The 23,929-nt window shown below is 41.0% G+C and overlaps 1 protein-coding gene across 1 annotated transcript; it reads right to left on the reverse strand.

The window, feature by feature from the left end:
* Positions 1-2,792: 2,792 nt before the first annotated feature.
* On the reverse strand, positions 2,793-20,257 carry IWS1 (interacts with SUPT6H, CTD assembly factor 1; the record flags this gene model as incomplete). Its single annotated transcript, XM_082003697.1, has 14 exons — positions 2,793-2,924; positions 5,366-5,477; positions 5,670-5,726; positions 5,922-6,033; positions 6,778-6,895; positions 8,043-8,172; positions 8,375-8,457; positions 10,104-10,254; positions 11,000-11,100; positions 11,456-11,513; positions 11,757-11,958; positions 12,548-13,340; positions 19,500-19,615; positions 20,224-20,257. 14 exons carry the CDS (start codon positions 20,255-20,257, stop codon positions 2,793-2,795), a joined length of 2,199 nt encoding a protein of 732 aa, XP_081859823.1.
* Between the last annotated feature and the right edge of the window lie 3,672 nt (positions 20,258-23,929).

The following is a 23,929-nucleotide window of genomic DNA, read 5'->3' on the forward strand; positions in this document are numbered from 1 at the left end:
GGAATCCACCCGGCTGCAGCTGGAAAAACATACACAGGATTGTACAGTGGGATTCTGAAAGAAGTGAATTCCTGTTGGGGGGCCCTGGGGGTGTGAGGAATGCTGCCTGCTGCGCTTCACAGGGTGCCCTACTTACACTGCAGCTCTGCTCCAGCAGCAGAGGGCGAGGAAAGGCATGAAGATGGGCCACATGTTCCTGCTCTGGGCAGTTCTACAGAAGTGGAACTACAAAAAACACAGAGCTACCAAAGTAGCAAACAACAGAACTGTCCCTTTTTCACACTTTTTTCCTAAGAAAGAAAACCCTTTTTCTTTATTCTGAAGATGCACACACACCCACACACACCCCCCGCCCCCCCATGTAGACAATTTACCTCTGATAGTTCAGACAGGAAATATTTGTGAACACACTTGATGGAGAAAGAGCCAGCACAGCAATAACTTTTCTGTCGGTCATCCCAAAAGGAAGATTGGTCCTCTGCAGCCAGCCGCCCCTCTACAAGGCCGATTTCCTCACACAGCCAAAGAAGTTTCACATACTTAAAGGAAGTGCTCAATACCAAAAATGCAAGCAAAACACCTGTGGGCCAGACTAATACCCCCCACTAACTGTCCCCTCTAAGTACCTACATCACCATCTATCTTTGTCCAACTGTCTTTGCTGCTATTTCTAGGTGGTCTTTCTTTATGACCCAGATATCTCAAAAGTTAAGTTTTGGGTTTGTGACCTTCTTTACAACTAACTTACTATGAAGTTTTAATTTAAAAAGTATCCCAGCACTCACACTGATGAGTGGTTCTCTTCCTGAGCTTTATTCAAAGCCTCATGAAAATAAGTCAAGTCAGTCCATTATTACCATTGCACAAGAAACAGAACCTTTTTGTTTACCTCAGAGAACACGTGATGCCAAGTTCCTATGATTAATTTTGATGGCAAGGAACTGTATTGGGCCCATAAAAGACCACCAGGGTCAGTACGTTAAGGAAACATCTCTTAGGATTGAAAAGGAGCCCACAGTCCCCCATGGCTGCAGTACCAGAACTACAACAAAAAGTTGGGGGGGGGGCAGGGAGAGGGGGGAAGCAGCCCACCCTAACTCACAGATCCTCGGGGCCAAACGCAACCTGGGTACAAACAGCTCTACACCATTCAATTTTTCACATAGTTGCACCTGCCAATATAACACTAAGGAATTAATTACCTGTCTTTCAATAAATTAATTAAAAATGGGGAAAAAACCCCAAACCCTTGAAACTGTCAGCATGCTAAAAGCACACACCTGAGGTCAGTTGCTGTGACATAAGCATACCTGGCAAGAGTAGGTGAAGTCTTACAGCAGAATTCCTTTAGTAGGCTCCACCCAGCAAGGCATTCTCCTTCAGTTTTTGCTTCATGTCCCAGCGTACAGCTTTATGTTGTCGTCAGTCCCCTTCAGTCTGGCAGGAGCCAGACCATCCAGTGTGACCATCCACATACTTACATTCTCTCCAGGATCAGTGCCAGCAGATGCCAGAGGTATTAAGCACCTCCACATCGGCTAACACCAAGATCCCGCCTCAGGGAATTCACAGCATCACTGCAGCCAACAGGCTGCGCTCCTCTGGAACGCAGGCAACTTTCTTACTGAAATCCCAACTGCCAGTTATCTGCAAGGAGAAGAGTCCGCTTCTTGTAGGAACGCTCAGCAAACAAAAACATTTTCAGAGGTAGAGGTAAAGAAGCAGAGGTACAAAATGTTGCTCTGCTGTCTTTCTGTAGCACCAGGGACAAAGAAGTAGCAGCATTATCCCCCTAACACAGAGATAGGAACCTTCTCCTTACCACTGGTAAAACAAGCCTTTCTGAAAGTCACTAGCGGGCTACAGAGCAACACACCTTCGAGCTACCCAAATACTAAAGCAAAACAGAAGAAAATGTACATGGCTTTCAACTCTACAAGTGAAGTCGCAGCAGTATCAAGCCCTGCAGCAACGGCTCCACACAGCCGATCTAAGTGCTACATAAAGCACACAAAAAAAGATGTGTCCAGCAATCTGATATTCAGTCTTAAATAGTGTCACTAACCCTGAGTCCAAAGTCTGGCTTACTTTAAAAAGAATCTATTCTATCACCATCACAGAAAAGCCCATCAGCTGCGGCCCTTTGTTCTCCAACAGCAGTCACCGCTGAAGCTTTGCCGTTCACACGGAGGATCAATAGCGGTGAAATACTGCTGTCTGTCTTACGTCATGCATGTTAGCTGGAAGCCGCTGGAATTTTTAGTGGTCAGTCTGCTGGTCTTCTCCTCAACTTTTTTCATCACGCTTTCATGAAAAATGAAATCCTTTGGGTGGAAGATGGTCAACATTTCTAATCAAAACCAATACATGTAGATCTCCGAAGACAGAACAACTGATTAATAAAAAAGTGCTGAATAAAGAGGAAATGGACAATGGTAAACAGAAAATTAACAATTAGCAGCTTCTCCACGTACCAGGTGGACCACACTTATAGTCTCTTGAGCAATCAACAGACAGCCCCCCAAAAAACAGAAGATGTTTTATTGTCTAAAGTGTTGCAATACAACAAATACGTGATCTGTACAAAGGACACAATAGAACAAGTTTAAATACAATCAGAAGAAGTCCCCATATTCACAGTCCTCAGACAACATCTTATACCAGAACCTGAACCAACGATTTTAGAGATTCACTAAAAAAACCCAAACAAGTTGTTAAAAAATTTAAAGGTCTCCAAAGAGTCTATGGGTGTACTGTCTTACAGCAGAGGTCATGGGGTATTCTGTGAAGGGTCACAATGGCATCTTATTGCCCTCAATGCTGATTTTCACTGCATGGGCCGATCTGCTTTTTTTCCTGATATCTGTGAATTTCCGCATCTGTTTGTCCAGTCGACTCACCCCTTTCTTAGAGGTCCCCTGGAACTTAAAAAATAAAACTAATAATTACCACTGAAAAAAAGCAGACGTCCCAGAGGATCAATCAAGAAAAGCGATGCATGCAAGGTTAAACCTGCAAGAGGGAGCTGATGAAACCACTGCTTCCAACTGGGGGTCTGTGTGTGTGCACACACGCGTGTTCTCTCCCCGCAAAGTGGGTAAAATGGTTCCTCCAATTCGTGCATCGCGTATATGGAGGCAGTCACACTCAATCATCACACAGTAAAGCTTTCACATTACAGGGATTAATAACCATGTTAGTCGTTCTCATGCCGGCTGAATATACAGCGTGGAATAATTTTGTATCTATATTGCCTGGAGTTTAGTGTCAAAAATATACTGTACTACAGTGTCATACATATAGGCTTCCTGTGGGGGGAAGATTTTTTAGATATGAATACACTGTAAATGAGGCGGATTGAGTTGACATATCAAATCCAAACTGCAATTTATTTTAAAGGTCACTGATTAGTACTTATAAAGCAAGAGATTGGGAAAAAGGGCGTCTAGGGGGAAGCAAAAGAAATGCCTAAGCTGACCATACAGGTTCTTAGAAGAGTTACTGCATTTCACCTCTGTATTTTAACTGCAAACGAAAAATTGAGATGACACAGCAGTTATTTTGCACAGATTAAATACAGTGATTCTGTAAAGAAACACCACTAAAGACAAACAGCAAGGACCTTCCAATCCGTAGCCATTACTTCCTAAAAAGCAATTCCCCCTAACTAGACAACAGAAACAATGTTGGGAACTTCCCACCTTTTAATTTTGGGAGAAACAGAGATATCTAGAACATGCTACTTAATATCCGACAAACACCACCTATTAGAAACTGAACCTCTAGTTCCCATCACTGAGGAAGGTTCTCCTGAAACACTGACTTTAAATAAACTTTATTCATAAAACTGTTCACTAGTCATTGAAATTATAGCTGGAATTTCACAGTGATTTTTAAAAAAATATATGTATTTTTTTTAAACAAATAAATATGAAGCTTAAACTCAACAGTTATCTACCATTTGTGCTAGCCTCTTCCTGTCACTACTAGTTTGTGGCAGCCCTGCTCACAGAACTCAAATGCAGACTAGAAATCGTCAAAACAATTCCCGCACTGAGGCAGGTCATTGATCGATCTACCTCCACCCCGCATTCGCAACAGGGGATACTTCTCCCCCTGGTCTGCAGAGGTCTCACTCTCTGCCTCCTGTCAACCACCCCTAAAGTCTCACATCACTCAACTTCCTTGAAAGAGCAGGTGTGAAAAATACCTTGCTTTGGACCGGTAAAACATCAGCCACAGATGCTGGTAGGCAGTGACATGAGGCCCTATGCTAAGGGCTAAGAAATCCTGTGTGTCAGCTCAGGTAAACCTGGAGAACCTAATCATGTCAGAACAGCACTCAAAACCACAGGTGGTGCAAAGCTATTTTTGAGAACAGGTATTTTCATTTAACACCTGTTATTTAGGTACCCTGAAGCTGTTAGGTGCTACAGCCTGTGTTTTCCTGTACAAGTTACCCTTTAGGTCACAGTACAGACATGAGAGAATACAAGGAGAGTTTTCCATGTTTAAGTTAAGGTGTACACACTCCTTTCCTGTATGTGCAAACTGCCAACAGCTGAAGCACATGCACTGTTCACACCTCCCTTGAGGGATACCTCTCAAACTTGGGGAAGGCAGAGTGTCATGGCTACAGGGGCATCCTGTTGCCTTCAATGCTGAACTTGATGGCCCGATGCACTTTGCTGAGTCGTTTCTGTTCAGCAAACCGTCTCTTGTGTTTTTCCAAGCGACTAATACCTCTCTTAATAGTCCCGGGCTAGAAACAATATCTCAATTAATGCACAGAACGAGAGATAACAGCAGAAAGCACAGTAATTATTACTTCTTCCATTTACATGTGTTCTACCATGTACTCTGCTTTTAAATTAAACTGTACAAGGTAGAGGGATGAACCAAATAAAGCAAGGCAAAGGCCTCTACTGAAGCTGTTAATGTTTACCAAAACCTCACAGTTTTCTCCGACTGGAATATTATCAGAAGAAATGATACAAAAACTGGGAGAGGTATAAAAATATCAGTGACACACTTATTGAATGGCAGCTTTAGTTCAAAATGCTCTAAACTAAGAGGCCTGTAATCAGATTCTCACCCTGCAGAGAAACTCTAAAATAGTTAACATGAAAATCTCTTTTTGGTTAGAGAAGCAACGATACCCAAGTGAAAGTATTTAATGAGCTTAAAACAGCCCACTTGATAGCAGAACTTACTGTCTACTCAAATTAGAGGAGGCACTTAAAAGAATTACCATATTGTACAGTAACCATGGCAACAAGGTGACAGATTCCCAGGCTTAATCAGCGACAGCTTAGGTACAGAGTCACTGGGAGAGGCTAAGATATCCCCACACTGCAGTGCTTACCCTGGAGGACTCCATCTCCACATTCCACTTTGGCCTGACCACATAGTCCTTGTTGGAGGGCATTGGCACCCTCGCACGGGCACAGAACCCGGGGTCTCCGGGTCTAAGAGCCCTGCAGAAAAAAAAAGATGTAACTGTTAAGAGACAAGTCTTACACAGAAAGAAGTAAAAGCAATACAGTGTGTTCTACCTCTGAAACACACTGCATAAACATTGCCTCTAAAACCTCAAAACAAATTGCATATTGTTAGTACCACTGCAATGCTTTTTTCTAACAGATCTTTTTTTTAAAAATCCAACCTACTTTTCCTCTCCAGTTAACACTTTCTCCAGATCCCTGCGAGGAGTCTGACCACCAGAGCTGCAAGAAAAATAAAATTTTATAGGCATCTATACGCAAAGTAATTCTAACAGACAGTCAAGTGTGGTACAAGAAAAGAAAGAGGTCATAACTTACTAAGGGAAATAAAAGGATAGTATCGACACACCACTTTGGTTTTCTTGATGGAGCCTCAGAAAGAAAGAAGGATTTCATGTTTCTGCCTGCTACTCCTACCTGCTCAATCTCCTTCGCTGAGGCATCTGTTCCAAATCTCTCTGTTCCCTCTCTTCTCTTGTCATGCCTTTGTAGTTTGAGGTAAGGCCAAAGATGGGTCGAGACCATTCATCTATTAAAAAAAAAAAAAAAAATTGGTTAACAAATGCTAGGCCTCTGAAGTTTACCTCCAAGCCATTCCAGTGACCAAATACAGCTTTCCAAGTTCATGGGAAGTATTTATGCTTCCTTCTAAACAAATGATTTTTGAGCTCTTAATATTTCAGGGAAATCCAGCCTTGTGGACAGTAAGAAATGGCTTTCATCCAAAAAATTTCTTGCTGTTGCCTGCTCTTTTAGATCTCTCTCAGCTCTTAGAACACTTAGTGTCAGGAACTCCTGCACACCACAGTGGATGTTATTTTAGAAATATGTAAAGTAGTTCCTAAAGAACATAAGTTTATAATCAGTTTGCAGTCATTCAGCATGGACTGCACTACACAGGGCCTACAGCTGTTTAAGAAGTAAACTTTCAGTCATCCAAGATCTCTCTGAAGTCCATGGAATAAACAGTCTTCTAGCAGCACCTTCCTGCCTTCGTAGCGTATACACGAAGTCTGGACAACTAGCCAAGAGACAATCAGGGCAAAATAAATGCCATCCTCTGGTTTAGAAGAATGAAAGAAACAGGAAAAGGTGCATGCAGAAGTTACTGTAACAGCGTTTGTTAAGAGCTCTACAAACAAAGCGGCCTAATAGATCAGTGGGATTCCTACACTGCAGCATTAATTCTACTACAGACAATAGAAAAGAGTGATGCAGAAATTAAATTATCAGTGGAACCTCACTGACAAAAGGCAAAGGGAGATTTACATACTGATTAGCTTCCCTGCCATATCCTTGTTAGGTCTCGACTCTTTGGGGTGTTTGTAAAGGTACATCACAGCTCGTCCAATGCCACTGTGCTTCAGGGTCTCTTGGCTCACACTGGGCAACTGCAGGATACAGGAAAAGTCAGAAAATAGCAAGAAATTGTGTCTGAACACCAACGGCATCAAACTTCGCAAAAAGACCAAAACTCACCTTCACAGTAAGCTTGAAAAAAATTAGTATTTTTTCACTGTCCCACAAGGAATTGGTTAAAGTATCAAATACCAAAACCTAGGAATCTGCCTTAACATTTTTGGGTTTTATACACAAAATTAATATTTCTGGAAGCTGACTTTACTCCAAATGCTCTTTTGCTTATATTACCCAAGAACTGAGTTATTGCCTTCAAAGCACCCATTTTATAAAGATAAAAACTTACATGGCAAAAGCATTCAAGTAATCAGCTTAGCTACAAACACTAAAAGGTCTACACTGAGTATGATGCGCTTTCTCGTGCACTGCACACTTTAATAGGCCACAAAAGAGAAGGGACCACGAGAGAGTGAAACTCGGGGACACGTAGCAAATGACTCTTCACTGAACTTTGCCTATAAACCTGAAATGGGCAGGCAGGGCCAAGTAATCTAAATTCAGGCAGAACTCTTGCAAATTCTTAGCAAGGAGCAATATTTCTAGAGCTTCAGTCAAAGCCAGCTAGAGGCGCTGCAAGAAAAATTTCACTTCTACCTCATTATCAAAACTATGCCATGTTTATTTTATGAATACAGCAAAGACAAATTAAAGTGATCAGTCACAATGTATGAGCCGCCGAGTGCGAGGGAAGATAAGTGACTAAGCAGTTTAGATTTATCAAGAATCTAGAAACGCCGTAACACATAACTCCGAGAGAGGGTAGAGAACTTTATGTCTGCAGTTCGTCCGAGACTCTCAGAAATGTCTTCTGGCCTGCTGCTAGCAGAGCTGTTTGCTTCGTTGTGAACACGGGCAAAATTTTTGTAACAGTTAAGTACCTGAAGCTCCCTAGCCAAATTTTGTTCAGCTAGACAGCATGTCTACAACATAAGATTCATTAAAATGATGCAACTTTTAAACAAGCACATCTGTTTTGCAGTTTGCTTCCTTATGTATTTCGCTGCACGGTCCATTGGTAGCAGCTGCAGTACATTTATCGCCAAACATTTCCCTAAAGCACATGACTGTAACATTGTGGAGAAGCCACGAATCAAATATGGTTAAAAGTCCATTTCAAACCTCTTGCAGGATCTTCAGAAGCTCCTCTCGTATCTTTAGTGCTGGCAGACTTCGGTCTGGAAGAGGAGAAAGCCACTCTTTGATGGCAGACATAACACCGCTATCGATGAAAGTTTCTTTGAGGTCCTGCCTACGAAGTTTGAAGTAAAGAGGAGTCACAAGTCATATAATACATCAAATCTTAAGATGCAATGTTCTTTCAGCACAATAATGCATTGGAGTTTGTTTCATCTTCACTGCACACTCAGTACAACTGTAATGTGACTCCACGAAATCTACCAAATTCCCAATATTCCCCAAGGCGATAATTAACTGGGAGAATGACAACTCACTTTTTAAGATGCATAACTACAGTTGGTAGCAAAGTTAATTTCTTTAGTGCTGGTTTCTTTTGTGTATTCAGCTGCCGATCCTCCTGTAGGGAGTTAAAAAATCAGCACAAGTTAATCAAAAGAACTCTCTCATCCTTTGCAACATTTACAGGAAAAAGTTTAGTCTATTACAAGAGAAGTGCAACTTTGGCAGGATTACACTAACTTTGCACCCTGCTTTATCAAACAAATTATACGGTGACTTCTCTTATAAAAAGGCTGCCCACCTTAGTCAACATTTTCCTTAAAAGCATCACACTCCCCCTAACTTTTTTTTTTTTTTTTTTTTTACTTCATGATTTCGGTTGATCACAATAAACTGGAGGTTTGCAGGGTCCTCCATGCTAGCTATGCACAGATAACCTAGAAACTTTGTTAGTAAAAATCTCACGTCAACAACAGAAAAATAGCTAACGAAAACAAGGCAAAGTGAGGAAATGTGTGTTTGCTTCACCTAAGAATGTAATTAGATAACCTAGAAGTTTAGCATGGTGTAAGTAACGTAAGAGTGCACAAATGCGCATCATGTGCTAAAACAAAGTCTGGGTTTCAAAGTAACTATTGCCCAAGACCATAATGTCACCATCTGTTCAGTACTTGGGCTCACATACCAAAAAGACCCATTACAATCAACAGATTTATGTCCTGCTGTGGTAATTCCTGTCCACTCATCTTTATCCACTGAAGGTTCTTTCTGCACACTGTTTTTTTATTGCAAGGGAGAAGATTCCTCTAATGCCCTTCTTTTACCTCTTCATGCCCCAGAATGGTTTGACAGGCACATGCGATAGAAATAAAGACACCACAACACCAGAGCTCAGCTCTTCCTTCTCTCCAGCATTTCAAACTATATGGCTTCATTTGAAACATATGGCTATCATCTTGGCCAAGAAAAACTTTATTGTCAAGACCAAGAGAGTCTCACTTGTCTCCCAGATTGCTATCTCACTCTCCCCTTCCTCCCCAAGCACATTAGCCTTCTTATCTTGTTCTCAGGAAGATTCTTTTTCTGTTATCTGTAAGATTCCTCTTTATAAAGTTCCGTATATTCCCTCCAATTGGTTTTAATGAGTTTCACAGTGCTTTTCATTAATTTGATTGCTACTCCAACAAAACTGCAACCAGAACAGAAGATATCTGCCAAAAAGACAAGACCCCAGCAGGCCTTGCACAGTAACATATAAAACATGCCTTGAAAAAGGCAGCCTGCCGAGACAGAACTTTGCGTAATTCTGTTACTCTACCATCATTTACCACAGTACTGTCATTCAAACAGTTTAGAAAAGGATTCCTCTCAGGAACAAACACCAAAGTACTACATAAGCTACTAACTGTATAACTAACTTAAAACCTAGTCCCTTTCTCAGTGTTTGATATACTTACTCATTTAGTTTACAGAACATGTATACATCCCTTTTCATAGGACAGTTGATCTCATCTGATCAAAGCTGAGCAAGTTAATGAATTTCAAACTTTAAAATGAAATGTGGAGAAAATTTTTATTCAACAGAAGAATTTTTTTTTTCATTCAGAATAGCAAAATAGCATTTAAACATTATTTAGATATTGGAAGCTTTCTGTAGCATACTCCTCCTGAGTATCAGCCAGATTTCTGTATTTTACCGATCACAAGATTTTCCCATAGAATGAAACTGGATTTTAAGGCGCCTTTGGACCCTACAAAACTCACCTCAGCAGCTTCATTCATCTTCACAATCATCGCACTGACCACATCATCTGCATCACTTATAAAAGTTCCACCATCACGGTTTCGTCTACGCTTGCCACTCATACTCTTCTTCCGTTGCAGCATCATGTCAAAATCTGACATGAAGTCCATACTAAAATGCAAGAAGAGTTTGCCGATGGTCAGAAGAAGGTTGATCTCACTGTCTTTGCAGGAAGTAACTTTCTATTTCTGTAGCGTAACCTTTCAAAAATTCTCTAATAAACCTACAAGCATTATGTCTCAATGCCCCTGTAAGATAATTAGTTTTCCTCAGTATACAAACTGGGAAAGTAGCAAAGGGCTTCAGTGGCTCCAAGACGCCCTCAAAAGTCTGCAAGACCTTGCTGAAATAGCTAACGACATGCGCACGCGTAATATCCTGGGTTCAAAACGTGCTAAAGCTGTCACTGAAGCTGACAAAGATTTAGCTTTCCTGTACCTGCAATACACTGCTTTGATGCTACTGACCCAGACAGAAAGGAAACATGACACATGCTGATGGCAGGTCTTGCCATACATTACCCCTTACACCAGCAGAGAAACACACCTGACTCCAATGCTGAACTGCTAGAAGTAGACTTAAATGTTTGATTAGATATTAATTTCACTCAGGTTTTGATGAAAACCATGAAATACTGTTCTTTGAAGCAGCATAATCCGCTATGGATTGCCAAGTGACTAAACTTGAGTACAAGCTGAGAGAGGACCTTCTGTCGTAGTTTATGAGGACACACTTTCTGTAGAAACATAGTCCCGTGCCTTTCTAAACTGAGAAGTCTAGCCAGTCTTTGGACGAGCCCTTTCACTGAAGTCTTGCATTTGCTATTAACAAAGGAGCATGTAACACATTGACATACTGCTTCCCTCTTTTGATGTTATCATCTGAGTCTGATTCATCTGCTGTCTCCTTCATGTCTGCATCACCTTTCTCTTCCTCCAAGTCTTCCTGGTTAAAACCCTGATGGGTAAAGACAGCACAAATCAGTGTACAGATGAAGACTGAGCATCTACTCATGCACCCGACTCTGATACTTGAAAAACTTCAGACAAGTCTCCAGAAGATCTGGAAGATAGAGAAACAAAGGCTTCCTAATTCTACGTGCAACTTTCACACCAGTAACTCTCCCAACAGAAGAGCTGTAAGTGTTATTTAACCCCAAAACTACCTCAGTGAGTCCCAACAGATATAAAGCTTCCCTCCTGATACAGCTTATCTTTGAACATGAATTCAAATCCGAAGGGGCATTCTGAAATACTGTGCCATGAAAATTACAGTTAGCAATTGAACAAAAGACATCCACAATAGCACTTACTGTAAATTCCTCTTCTTCCTCATCACCAGATTCTCCAAATATATCTGCGATCAGGTTCCTGTGAAGGTAACGGTAACATTTATCTATTTAGACAGCAACAGTGAGAAGTGCATTTTATGCAAAATTTCTAATGAGTCTGTGGAGATCCACCTTTCATTCTGCCACCTACCACTGACCTTCCTCTTAACACCACCAATGAAGGTAGACAATCATTCTCTGGTTGGGATTCATCCATTCTCCATTCATAATCAGTCTCACGATCTGCAACCCCGAAGGAATTCATATTCCCAGAAGCACTTACTCTTGTTCATTTCCAGATTCACTGTCACTGCCAAACAGATCTTTCTCTTCTTTTTTCTTTCCAGCATTCTCTCTTCTTTCTTCTTCTTCTTCTTCTTCTTCACTATCCGATACAATATTTTTCTTCCGTTTGTCAGATTTGTCTGAAGCAGCATCACTGTCTGATTCCTCAACATCAGAAAGGATTCGTACTTTTTTTGCAGCTGCCAACAGAAAGAAGCATTGCTACATGCCCTAGCACACAGTATTCTGGTATTCTCAAAAAACTATTCTCTCAAAATTGATTTTGTCAAGAGGGAAGACTAGCCTTCCTACCCGAAATCACTGCCATTTCTTAAAAAACGTATCCATTCTAAAGTCTGTTTTATTCAATCAGTAACTGCAGTTTCCATACACCACATTTATCCATAAAAACTTGCAGTTTCAAAACTGACTCTCACCCCTAGTATATGAAAAAACAGAAGAAAAATTTACTAGAGAAATAACAACAAACTAGAGAAATGACTAACAGGAATTATCAACATGACAACAGATGCCACTATAAAGCAAGATCACTGCAGTCTTCTCTGTTACTTCTATTAGAACTACTTACTACTCGTAAGTACTAGATATACATTCACCCAGAAATGCAGTGAGAACAACAGTTCTACAAACGCAGTAGTGCTCTAAAAACAAATCTGCTTTATGGTTTCATATTTATCTTAGATGTTTTCTTCACATAAAAACAATGAGTTAACTCTAACACTATTGCTTCTCACATCACATTTTTATTTTCACACTATAGTTCCTTACGTGTTTTCTCATTGTCATCCTCACTGTCAGAAAGGATAGCTGTTTTCCTCTTCACTGTCTTCTCCTCCTCTTTCTCTTCTTCATCACTGTCTGATATTTTTCGCCTCTTAGGACCTTCCTCTTCACTGTCAGAGCCCTGAAATCCTTCCCTTACATGTTCATTATCTGAATGATGAGAATCATTCCGAGCCTCCTCCTTCCTGTCCTCCCCATCGCTATCCTCAGACTCTATTTCTTGTTTGTGTCTGGAAACATCCTCACTCTCCGAGTCACTGGCCGGCTGCTTGTGGAGCTCCTCGCTCTCCGAGTCACTGGCCGGCTGCTTGTGGAGCTCCTCGCTCTCCGAGTCACTGGCCGGCTGCTTGTGGAGCTCCTCGCTCTCCGAGTCACTGGCCGGCTGCTTGTGGAGCTCCTCGCTCTCTGAGTCACTGGCCGGCTGCTTGTGGAGCTCCTCGCTCTCTGAGTCACTGGCCGGCTGCTTGTGGAGCTCCTCGTTTTCAAAATCACTACTGTGATCCCTGTGAGGTTCTCCATTTTCAGAGTCACTTGCTCGATGATTTAAGGCATCTTCATTTTCAGAGTCACTTAAATGCCGATTTGGATGGTCCTCAGTATCAGAATCACTGTCTTTCCCTTCGTGACCTGCTTCATTGTCTGAATCACTCACATTGTGATTTGGAGGCTCCTCATTATCCGAGTCACTGTCCTTTTGCCTTGGGATATCTTCATTTTCAGAGTCTGTCATATGAGGCTCTCCCATTTGCCCATCATCTTCTCCATCACTGTGTTCATTCTGAAAGAGAAAAATAATCTCAGGCAACTAAGCAAAAAAGACTTAAAAAGGAAATAAAAGAAGTTCTGAATTTTTCCTTGTCCTTCCTCCAATTTGATTACCTAAGGTACTGCAAACTAAAATGCTTGCTATACAGAAATAATTATTAGACAATTTGCATCAAAGGGCTACCAAATACTTCAGATCAAGAAACATATTAAGAGATCAGAGGAAGTCTGTCCACCCTGCGGCTCAATCACATTTTGGAAATGGTAAGAGAATTTAAAAAACACTCAAATAAACATATCTAAGAAGTTCCTCCAGGGTAAATATTTAGTGCTTTTATTTTAAAAAGTTAGGCCTTCAACGTGGTTTAGTCCAAATGCACAGTAGTAAGAAACAGTATCTCGCACTTGTCATTTTTTCTTAAGATCTCAAACAGATGGTTTTTTGTATGAAATACATTTTACTGAAACTGCACATGCATTACTTTCCAAGTGAAGCTCAAAAGAGTTAGTGCCCTTTCCTTCTTTGCCAAGGAAGCTTATTTAGGAACACGTCAAGACCAAAAGCCTACCAAAAAACAGGAATAAAGTCTTAGTCAGACCTTTCAGAATATTATTATTAGTAAGTTTTGTGTTTCAGTGCATAAGAATATAAGAACAGATTCAAGGCTTCTCTCCCTTAAGCTGATAGCTGCCATGCCTATCCACACACCTGAGATAACCTATTCATAAATACATCGATCTTAAAACTTTAGAATTGAAACGCAATCCTTTACATCTTTTTCTACACAGCAAAAAATACCGAGCCGCACGCTCCATTTTTGGAAAAACCTTTCACAAGCCACCTCTCAACATTATCACTGATAACATTTTGGTTTATCTTTCCTACAACATCTAACTTCTACCTGTGGAAAAAAAAAATTCTCAACTGCATTACTGGAGACAACAAAATCGGACTCTTGAACACTCATTTCATTAACTCAGTATGCCTGTCACAGTCACTGTCACAATAATCCCTTTTCAACTGAAAAGAACAATACAGTAAAAGGATCTTCTTTTCTACATATTCAACTCCACTCTTCAGCCAGGCTTTCTTCAGGAGTGATTTTGTCTCTCTCAGCTATAGACACCTTCCACCAGCATATCTGCAAACTGAGTATGTATTGTCCTAGGAGATATTTCAAGACCCATATGTCCTGGAGCTTCCAAATCTTTTTTTGTCAGCAATTTAATTTCCTTGGAAAGACAGGCTTTCTATCTATTTTTATTTTCTATAGTCACTCTACTCCCAGATTCATAGCCATACACAATAATGCAGGTGTATCTATCCCACACCTACAACAAAACAACACTATTCATCTTTAAAATGTATTATTAAGAAGGAATTTTGAATAAAATTAAACTTTTAATTGCTTTTAGGAACTACTCCCTCCAGAATTGTAAGTGGTAAATAACAACCGCTTTTCAAGACTTTGGACCTTTCGCATTTGTTCTCTTGACTAGCACTCAATAAAATAATGCCTTATCTAAATTACTCCAAAATCACTAACAGAAAGTTACTGCACAATGAAAAAAATCAGGATTATATAATTTTAAAACATGCAGTTCAAATACAACTTCACTATTTCAATGTTACTTAACACTAGCTACAAAGCAGCTGCTGTGATAATCTGCGTGAGTAGTTTCTTCTCCACTGCTTGTCCCTGTCTCTACAGCGATGCTAGTCTTTTGAATCATGCCGGTGGTTATTATTCAGTATTTCTCATTTCTTCTTACAGAAAGGACACACAGTTCTGATAAAACCTGAATTTGGAATTTTAAAGAATTAAATATGAAGATTAAGTTACAGAATGGAGGATGCACAGCTGAGGAAGACCATATACACACACTCAACTGCTCTCTGTTTGCTATGGCATTTTATTATTATTTTATTATGGCATTTTACTACTTTTTTTTTCTTACCAAAAAATTAATTTGATTGCTCTCTCCTGCCCAGTATCTCCCACATAACAACATAACTAACAACATGTGTATGTGATGTATTTTCTCTGACTGTCTTATTTAAGATTAAAGAAAACTGCGGCTGCAAACAGAAGAGGAAGCAGATTTTACAGCAATGGTACACGTAAGGTCATTGAGAAGTACTGAAATACAGAGGTCTACACTGAAATTTATGTTTACAGTAACAGAAATTCTTTAATCCTTATTTTCCTACCATTTAATTTTTGGTGGGTTTGTCTGTATTCTCTTGATTTCAGATGGCTAATGCTGAATAGGTACTGATAATTATGTCAGCAACAATAGGCATTTTGCTAAACAAAACCAAGGAAAACAATACAAATACTCCTGTTTAAACCATGAGGCTCATCACCTTTATAGACTGCCAGTCTATAAAGTCTTTGGTGGACAAGTAAACAAAACTAGGAAACAACTGGAATCCATTATGATTCTTAACCACTCAATGTTTCTAAGGTCAAAAGTGTGGCTGCAGGCTATATATTCACCTAGTCAGCATGTATTACTAAATTACAAAGAACTTGCTATGCAAAATACTCACTAAGGAGTCATTACAATTATACAGCAATATTACTGAAGCACTTAAGAACATATTGAGTCTCTAATCCGTTACCACAAACTGACAATCACTCTCGAGAACAAAGATGTTTGGGGAGGGGGAGCAGACATGCATCCTAATTAGCTGACACTGTGATTAACACAGTGCTCTGCACCACAGAATCCCAGTGGTTACAGCAGCTGAACTCTACTGTGATACAAACACTCACAGAAGCACCACTTAAGTAATACAGTTGCCCCTACACAGACTGGGCAGACAGGGACCATCTACTCTAGTCCTAAGTCTGGAAAGCATGACTAGAGCTAACCCAAAACGCACACAGTTATATTAATCAAGTCAATAAGCCCCGCAGAGATGGCACACACTACCTCAGACTCGGCAGGTTAACGTAACTGCGCATCTTCTAAAGTTCAGCTGAGACAGAGCTGACTCGCTCAGAGCCTACATGGAACAGACAAGGCCCTGTCCACAGCCATCAGTGCAAAGGTCTTCTGAATGTAATTAATGAATCTCTGAATGCTTTGGAATATACTTGATATAAATAGTGCATGCAATTTTACAGTAAGATCACTAAATTGTGTATGATAGTCTTCCCTCCACCCCACCCCTTTTTTTTTTTACTAGTTCGTCTCTGAAAAGATGTTTTCAAAGAAATCAGTTTAATTTGAGTTTTCTGTTTTTCCTTTTCCAAATATTTAATTAAAATAAAAGATTAGACATCCTCAAAAACAAGTAGGTCTCAGGTAATTGCTACTGCATTTTTCTCTAATTCCTTTGCTTTCTTTTCTTCCTCCTCTTTATCTATAAACATTTTAATTGAGATGTCCTTAATTTGTTTTAACTGAAAGAATTCTATAACATGAGGCTTTAGTACAGTATAAAATAAAGAATACATCAAAATCAAATTTACAGTGTTATCCTCAAAATTTTCAGTTAGCAAGTAGTTTCTTGGATCAACATGCAGCCACTTTTAAGAGGTACTACACTGATAATTTAGTAAGTTCAACAAAATTGACCCATCCACTACAATCTCATTATGAATGACAATTGTTAAACTAAGGCATGCATAACCATCACAGGCAGATCAGCATCAGATTTCTCCATTTTCAGAAATGTAAGATACTTGTAGGTGTTTGTTAACAATCACAGTCAAACCATAACTTAATTCATGAAGACAGGGATGACTTGGTGAAAGTGTAAGAATCTAAGTCATTAAAGATTTCCATATGAGCCTGACTTGTACAAACACTGTAAACATGATTTCATATTCATTACTGTACTAAAACTATGTGTTATCTAATTCTATTTATCTAAAACAGAATCGGTAAGGACATCAAGGAGAACATTTATAGATAAAGTGGGATTGGGGGAAGGAAAGCCAGAAAAGAATTGTGGAAAAAAAAAACCCACATACCTGAGACCTACATAAGTAATTCCTCAGGATTCCCTTTTTCTTTAAAGTTAAGAACCTGAAAAAAAAGTTTGAAAGTTTAAAACTGCAGTTCTTTACATCTGAGTTCTAAATTAGAGACGAAGTAGTAATTAAATAGACTTAACTGATTTAGGCTGTCTCAAAGGTTTTATTACCTTTGAGTGTCATTCCTCCCACACATTCCTAAAGATGAAGGAAATAAGAGGATAAGAGAATATTTAGGGTAAATAATATTATAAATCACTGAAAGCTACTCCTTTCAGAGACAGCTGCTCCACATTATTTTGAGTTGTATTTTGAATTTGATGTACAAAAAACTAAGAATGTAAGACTTCATAACAAAACAAAATACTCAAATGTTTAAGATTTGAACTGATAAAACACTAAAATTTGAAGGTTCCCATTTACTATTGGACACAAAGGTGTTTTAATTCTGTTTTTTTTCTTTGTTTTGTTGTTTTTAATGGATTTTCTGAAGTACTTTGTATACAGAGGAATATTCAACAACCATCACAGAACAAAGCCCTTAAAATAATGCAGGCGCATGAAGAGGATCAGTTAAAGATAATAGGGCCTAGTACTGGTTATTTAAATCTGAAAAAGAGATGTTGAAGATGTAACAAATAGTCAACTACCTGTTCTTTAGGCCAGGTTTCCATCTGCTTTGCCACAGTAAGTAAAATTAAAATCCCACAAGAGTATAGAAGAGCAAGAACAAATGACCAAGTTTTCACACACAGCAGAAAAAGCTTAATATTACTGTAGCAACAACATGCTCTCCATGCTCTCATTACCATAGTTTTTATTCATTAAAACAAAAGTACTAAATCCCTTTGAAAGACAATTATTTCTCCCATGCTGAAAAACATTTTCTCCCACATTGAAATCCTGACTGTCACAAGAAGAGATAACGCCTTGCACAAAATCAATTTCTTCCATTGTAAATCAACAGCTTTTAAAAAAAAAAAAGAAATTCTAACTCTGCTTTACACTCTAATTCAAATACACGGGAAGAATTTGCATTTTATACAAATACAAAATCTTCATCTACTTTCTAAGTCTGAGGGAAGCATGAATTCAATAAAGGAGTGGAGAAAAAAAAAAAAAAAGAATTGCAAGTTATACCACAAGAGAGTTGAGCCTTTTGACACATCAGCCTGTTGCAATATATCACATCATGCACTTTAAGCAATTTCTAAGATGTATAACCACTGAAAACCCAGTCAAGAGTTAATCCTGATCTTTATGTAAAATGCAACAAAATACGCAGAACAGAATGAAATGGTTTTGATTACAATTTTTATAAGCATCAAAAAGTTCTCACTAACAGAACTTTGCTGGCAGAAGACAGGAGTTCACAGGCCAGAAGCACTCCTTCCTAATAAGGCCTGAGATAATTCTATTTCAGGTCACAATTAAGATTAACCTCAAAATTATCCTAGAAATCTAAACAGAACCTTCACTTTTATCAGAATCTCTTTTAAACCAGAACAGTCAATCCACAAGTTAAGTGACTCCCTCCCAAACCCAGCCATGGATCAAAACATTACCATCCTTTTCATGGTGTTAGGACTATCAAAGTTAGAACCATTTCAGAGGAAGAACTGATCTAGTTTAGGAATCTTAACCTGCTCCTGCTCCACATGGAAACCTACTCCTTTGTGAATGACAAGGTAAAAAACATAGCCCAAAACAGACTGGAGTGTCAACACTCACATATGAGAGGAAAGATGGAAGACAGAGAGATGGGAGAGCATTTATTCTTTGGTAAGGAAATCTATGCCTCTATAACATGTGGGTTTACATTACTGTGCAGTATTTGAGCTAAAATTCAAAATTCCTCATAACCCATTGCTTGGAGTTTCAAACCCATAGAGTTTATTTTCTTGCAATTGTATATAACAATATTACACTTTTAATACTACAAAACAGTGAATGCTATTGTAACAATTAAGCAGAAAAATAAAAAAGACCCTATCCTATATATTGGTCAAGAGATTATCTGATACATTTCTTTCTGGAAGTAAAGTTTTGCCCGACAGGACCCTTAAGCACAACTAAATAAACACGTAAGTCTCAGTTAAGAGAATAATGCCTCTTTAAACATAAAAAAAAAAAAATCTATTTATAGAAGGGTAACCTTTAGCTAGATAAAGTTCCAGTAGTACCTCTGAATGATGCCCTACACTTCCATTCTCAGATCCAGAATGCTGCTCATTTCCTTCATCTTCAGCATCAGATCCTGAATCTCGTTCATCTTGCACTGGAGTAGCTCCACCATCATCTACTCCGAAGTGAAGAAAAGAAGAGTAAAACTCAGTGACATCTCCCAGTGTTTAAAAGAGCACTGGCAGTTACGATGAACAGGGAGCCGGGCAGCGCTACAATCAGGCTCTCGTTCTAACAGCGCGCTAATACAAACAGAGAGGATCTACTGGGAAGCTTTGGAACAGAAACAAACCCACACCTGATACCCCTAAAGAGATCGCAAAACTACTTATAACACGCACGCAAGCAGCGACTGATACACTAATCAAAACCCAGAACTAATCACGATAAAGAGGCGGCCGCTGTGCTGCGATCACGCCACCGGACCTGGCCCAGCCCCGCCGATGACAGCCCAGGCCGCTGCCGAGCCGGCCACCGACTACCGCCGGGGCGCCGGCGGCCCAGCGCGCCCTCCGTGGAGCGGCCGCCGAGCCGAGGTCCCGCGCATGATTCCGCCGCCGTTACGCGACACCACGCTGGGCGCGAAACGTCCCGGGAGCCGGAAGCGGCCGCCGGTCGGACGGGGCAGGGCGATCCCCGCAGGCCCCGCCGTGCCCAGCACCCTCCCTCGCAGGGCCCAGCGCCCCGGGCATCCCTCCCGCGGGGACGCTCCCGCGCCGCTACCTGACTGATCCCCGCCGTAGTACTCGCTCTCCATGGCGGGCTGCCGGCCCCGCCTCCCCGCCGAGGCCCCGAAGGCTGGCGGCGGGGCGAAGCCCCCAGCGCAGCGCTCACCGCTAGGGCCCGCCGCCTCCAGGCGCCGCCGACACCGCCCGCCTCACACAGGCCCAAAATGGCGCCTCCCCTCCGAACGGCCGGCAGCCGCCCCTGCGCATGCGCTAAGAACGCCCGCCCCCTTTCCCCGTGCGGCGCTGGCGCGGGTGGCTCTCGCGAGGCTTCAGGGGGCAGTCGCCACCAGGGGGCGCCGCGAGGGAGGGCGGGGCCGCAGCCGGTACGCCGGCACGCATTGCCTCGCCCCGCCCCGCCCCGCCCGGCCGTTAAGGCGGTTTCCCACAGTTCGACGTTTGGAGAAACCAAGCTCGGGTGTTAGTAGTGGGACACTGGAGGCCGTTCTCTGCTTTCGTACAGGGCCTGATTTAACCGCAACAAACTAGAAAAAAATTATTTTTCCTCTCTGCAAACAGTTTTTTTCTTTTTTTTTTCTTTTCCTAGACAATAGATTGATTTTAGCTTGGTAACTGAAGTGCTGGGGAAATTGAAGGAGCCTTTGAGGAAAAAAAAGGCTCTTTTGAGCCCTTATCAACATGAGAAATGAACAGCTGTACAGAAGTGTAAAATGGTTGTTATCTTAATAAAGAGGTTTCCTTGTATGAGCCGTGTGGGGACTTTCAAGAGACTAAACCCCAGAACACGTTAGATGATTGCTTAAACCCACAGCCCAAACCTACACGAGAGTTACCCAGCGTCTCCCTTCCGCAGGTCAAAGGCCCATCTGGTAAAAATGCTTCCTATACTGATAAAGGATGACAGATCAAGAGTTTCATCTACTGCCTTGTATAGAAAGAATTTTACCATTTAAGTCATAGGTGAATTTATCTGCTCCCTAGAAATGCAGTTAGCAAGAATTAATGTGAATCGCTACAGGAAGGTAGCAGAGCAAAACCAGAGTTCAGGCACAGGTATGCACATGGGCTCTGGATGCCACGATGGGGGTCAACAGTTTTTACGGTGCTGCTGGCTGAAGAGGGGACCCGTGGCTAGTCATGGAAACTGAGGACTAGTTGTCTCAACGAAGTTAGCTCTGACTGTTCTCGCTGAAGCTGCGGTTCAGTCTGGTTCATGTGTGGGTGGTTCCTCCAGATTTAGCCTTCAGAATCAACTGAAAGTTAGCCCGGAACTCCCCTATAGCTGCTGACTTCCGGAGTAAACACCGGGGAAGAACGATCCCTGTCTTTTTCAGGAATTGTTGTGTTCTGTTTTAGTAACCTCTATCCTCTGAGCAGTTGCATTATTCAATTATTTGGCATGCCTACCATACATCAGCAGAGGGGGAGGGGATGACTAGGGATGACTTCTGTCATTGATATGTCATCTTAAAATGGTAAGCCTAATAAATACATGTGGTGCTGGTCTCCTGCCTCTTCTTCTGTGGCGAACAAAACATCTTAATTTTCTAAGAGGGCACAGGTTAATGTGTGACAAATAGAAAACTGTTGAGGTTTATCTGGGGTATTTTTAAACAATGGTGATTTTTATAATCCTACATGCTACACTTTTTCAGGGACATGAAAATTTAGTAAGTTGAGAGCTCTGGGCAAAATGAGTCATCATTTCTTCTGTGCTAGAGGCACTTTAGAAGGGATGGCAGAGGGGTTAAGCCATTATTAACTAACACACTCAGGCAGCAAGTACAGTTATAATGCAGGGAGTTCAGTGTACCATGTTAAATACAGCTGAACTCTCTTGAGTTGAGCCATTACTCAACATCTTCTCCACTGTTTTACACAGAAAAAGAAATTGGCAGTGGAGTCAGATGTTTCTTGGATACAGTCCTATATCCTTAGCAAAAATGCATAAACCCATTTTTTTCCCCTGAAAGCAGCACATGTAAAACGTATAGAGAATGCCTTTTCGTTTACAGCTCTATAGGTCTTCTCCAGATAGCCCCAAAGGTCCCTTGGTGATCCTCAGGACCACACTCTTAATGGTATCATGTCCTTTTTTCTTATATGACTTTTATTGCTTTTAGCTATTTGCACTGTGTGGTTTCACTTAGGTCTTTTCTGGAAGGAGCAGGCGCATGTGCCAGTATGTGATGGGAGGCTCCCATTGTTTCACTTTATCTGACTTCCATAAAGAAATTTAATGGCTTTCTGACTGAAAATTTAATGGCAAACTGACTAAATAGAAGGCCGTATGACAACGTTAATATGACTCATTACAACACAACAAATAAAGTTCTCTGCAGACAAAGCACTAAGGTAGGAAATAACAAGTTGGGAGTAATGTAACAGAAAATAATGGATGTGCCTAGAAAACACAGAAGTCTATCACATATTAAAGTTCCAAGCAGGATCAGAGTATGATGGTAGTCTTCCTTGGAAATCAGTCATTTATAAATATGTGTCATGTTCTGCAGTGATGGCAAGGCACTGTCCCAAATTCCAGCTGCACTGAGGTTGCATTGATGAGAGAATAGAGAATTTCTGCATTTACTGAAAGTGGAAAGAGGCATAGAGGTTCCTTCCTAGCAGTTACGAACTCCCATCTTTCTGAAAGGAAATCTCCTAACCTTGAGCCTTGTGTTGTGACATGCCACGTGCACCACACAGGAGGGTGCACCTGTGTCTTAAGCAGCCTCACCTCAGCAATGCTGAATAACTGAATATCAATTCTGACAGCTATTCTGCCGACAACGTGTGCACCAGCATGCACGCTTGCGTGCACGTGTCTTTGTCCCTCATGAGCCAGAATTTGGCACTTATTGGCCTGTAATATACTCTTGTAATACCATCTTGGCTGCATCCCAAAAGAAAGGATGGAGTGACAGTCAGACCATAATGGGATTGCACAGTGGGCGAGAACAACCTGCCTTCTAGCAAGCAGGGTAAGCAGCGCCCACTTGGCGCATGTGAAGGTGTGTAATGACACAGATCCTCGAGCCCCAACAGTCTGCCTCCCTGTAAAACATCATGAACTGGCTGGAATGAAATAAGCCTTTCCCTGAGGGACAGAATGCTCAAGACAACCAAGGGATGCACTTGGAAATCCTTTACTGGTATGTACTTCTTATTTAGTTTGCTTTGTTCCGGGCAGCGTGCCTTTCAGAGTTAACAGACATCAGTGACTTAAAGCTACAAATCTGCTTAGAGGAAGGGAAGGAGGTTAGCGTAGGCAGGAGGGCTTCTGAATGAACAGTTTAAATTGCAAATTGTTATACCCGAGCCACCTCCCTTCAGAAACCTCAGAAAAAACTAGTTTAACATAAAATGATGCTTGGCATCTAGGACTCGGTGATGCAGAAATGACAAGGCCACTTTGATTTGGCTGCAGAGGAAATGTGAGAGGTAGTGCCATGTGCAAGTTAAACCCTTTGATCCTGACATCAATCTCTTAATTAAGAAGCTGTCAGGAAGAGGCAGTTTTGTTAACACATGTCTATCCGGACAGACCTATTGCTGTGAACAACAGCAGGATTAAATTCACCAGGGATTATCCAATTTTAATTTGTTGCATTTCTCAGTGCATTATTCATCAGTGTAGACCATAATACAAATTACCCCTAATTACAACTACAAACATGTCTGTGCCCTGCACAGTCCCTCACCAAACTCTGTCTTCAGCAGTAGACAGGTTGCTCACTCCTGGC

Source organism: Phaethon aethereus (assembly GCF_964289735.1).
Source record: "Phaethon aethereus genome assembly, chromosome: 9".
Taxonomy (NCBI): domain Eukaryota; kingdom Metazoa; phylum Chordata; class Aves; order Phaethontiformes; family Phaethontidae; genus Phaethon; species Phaethon aethereus.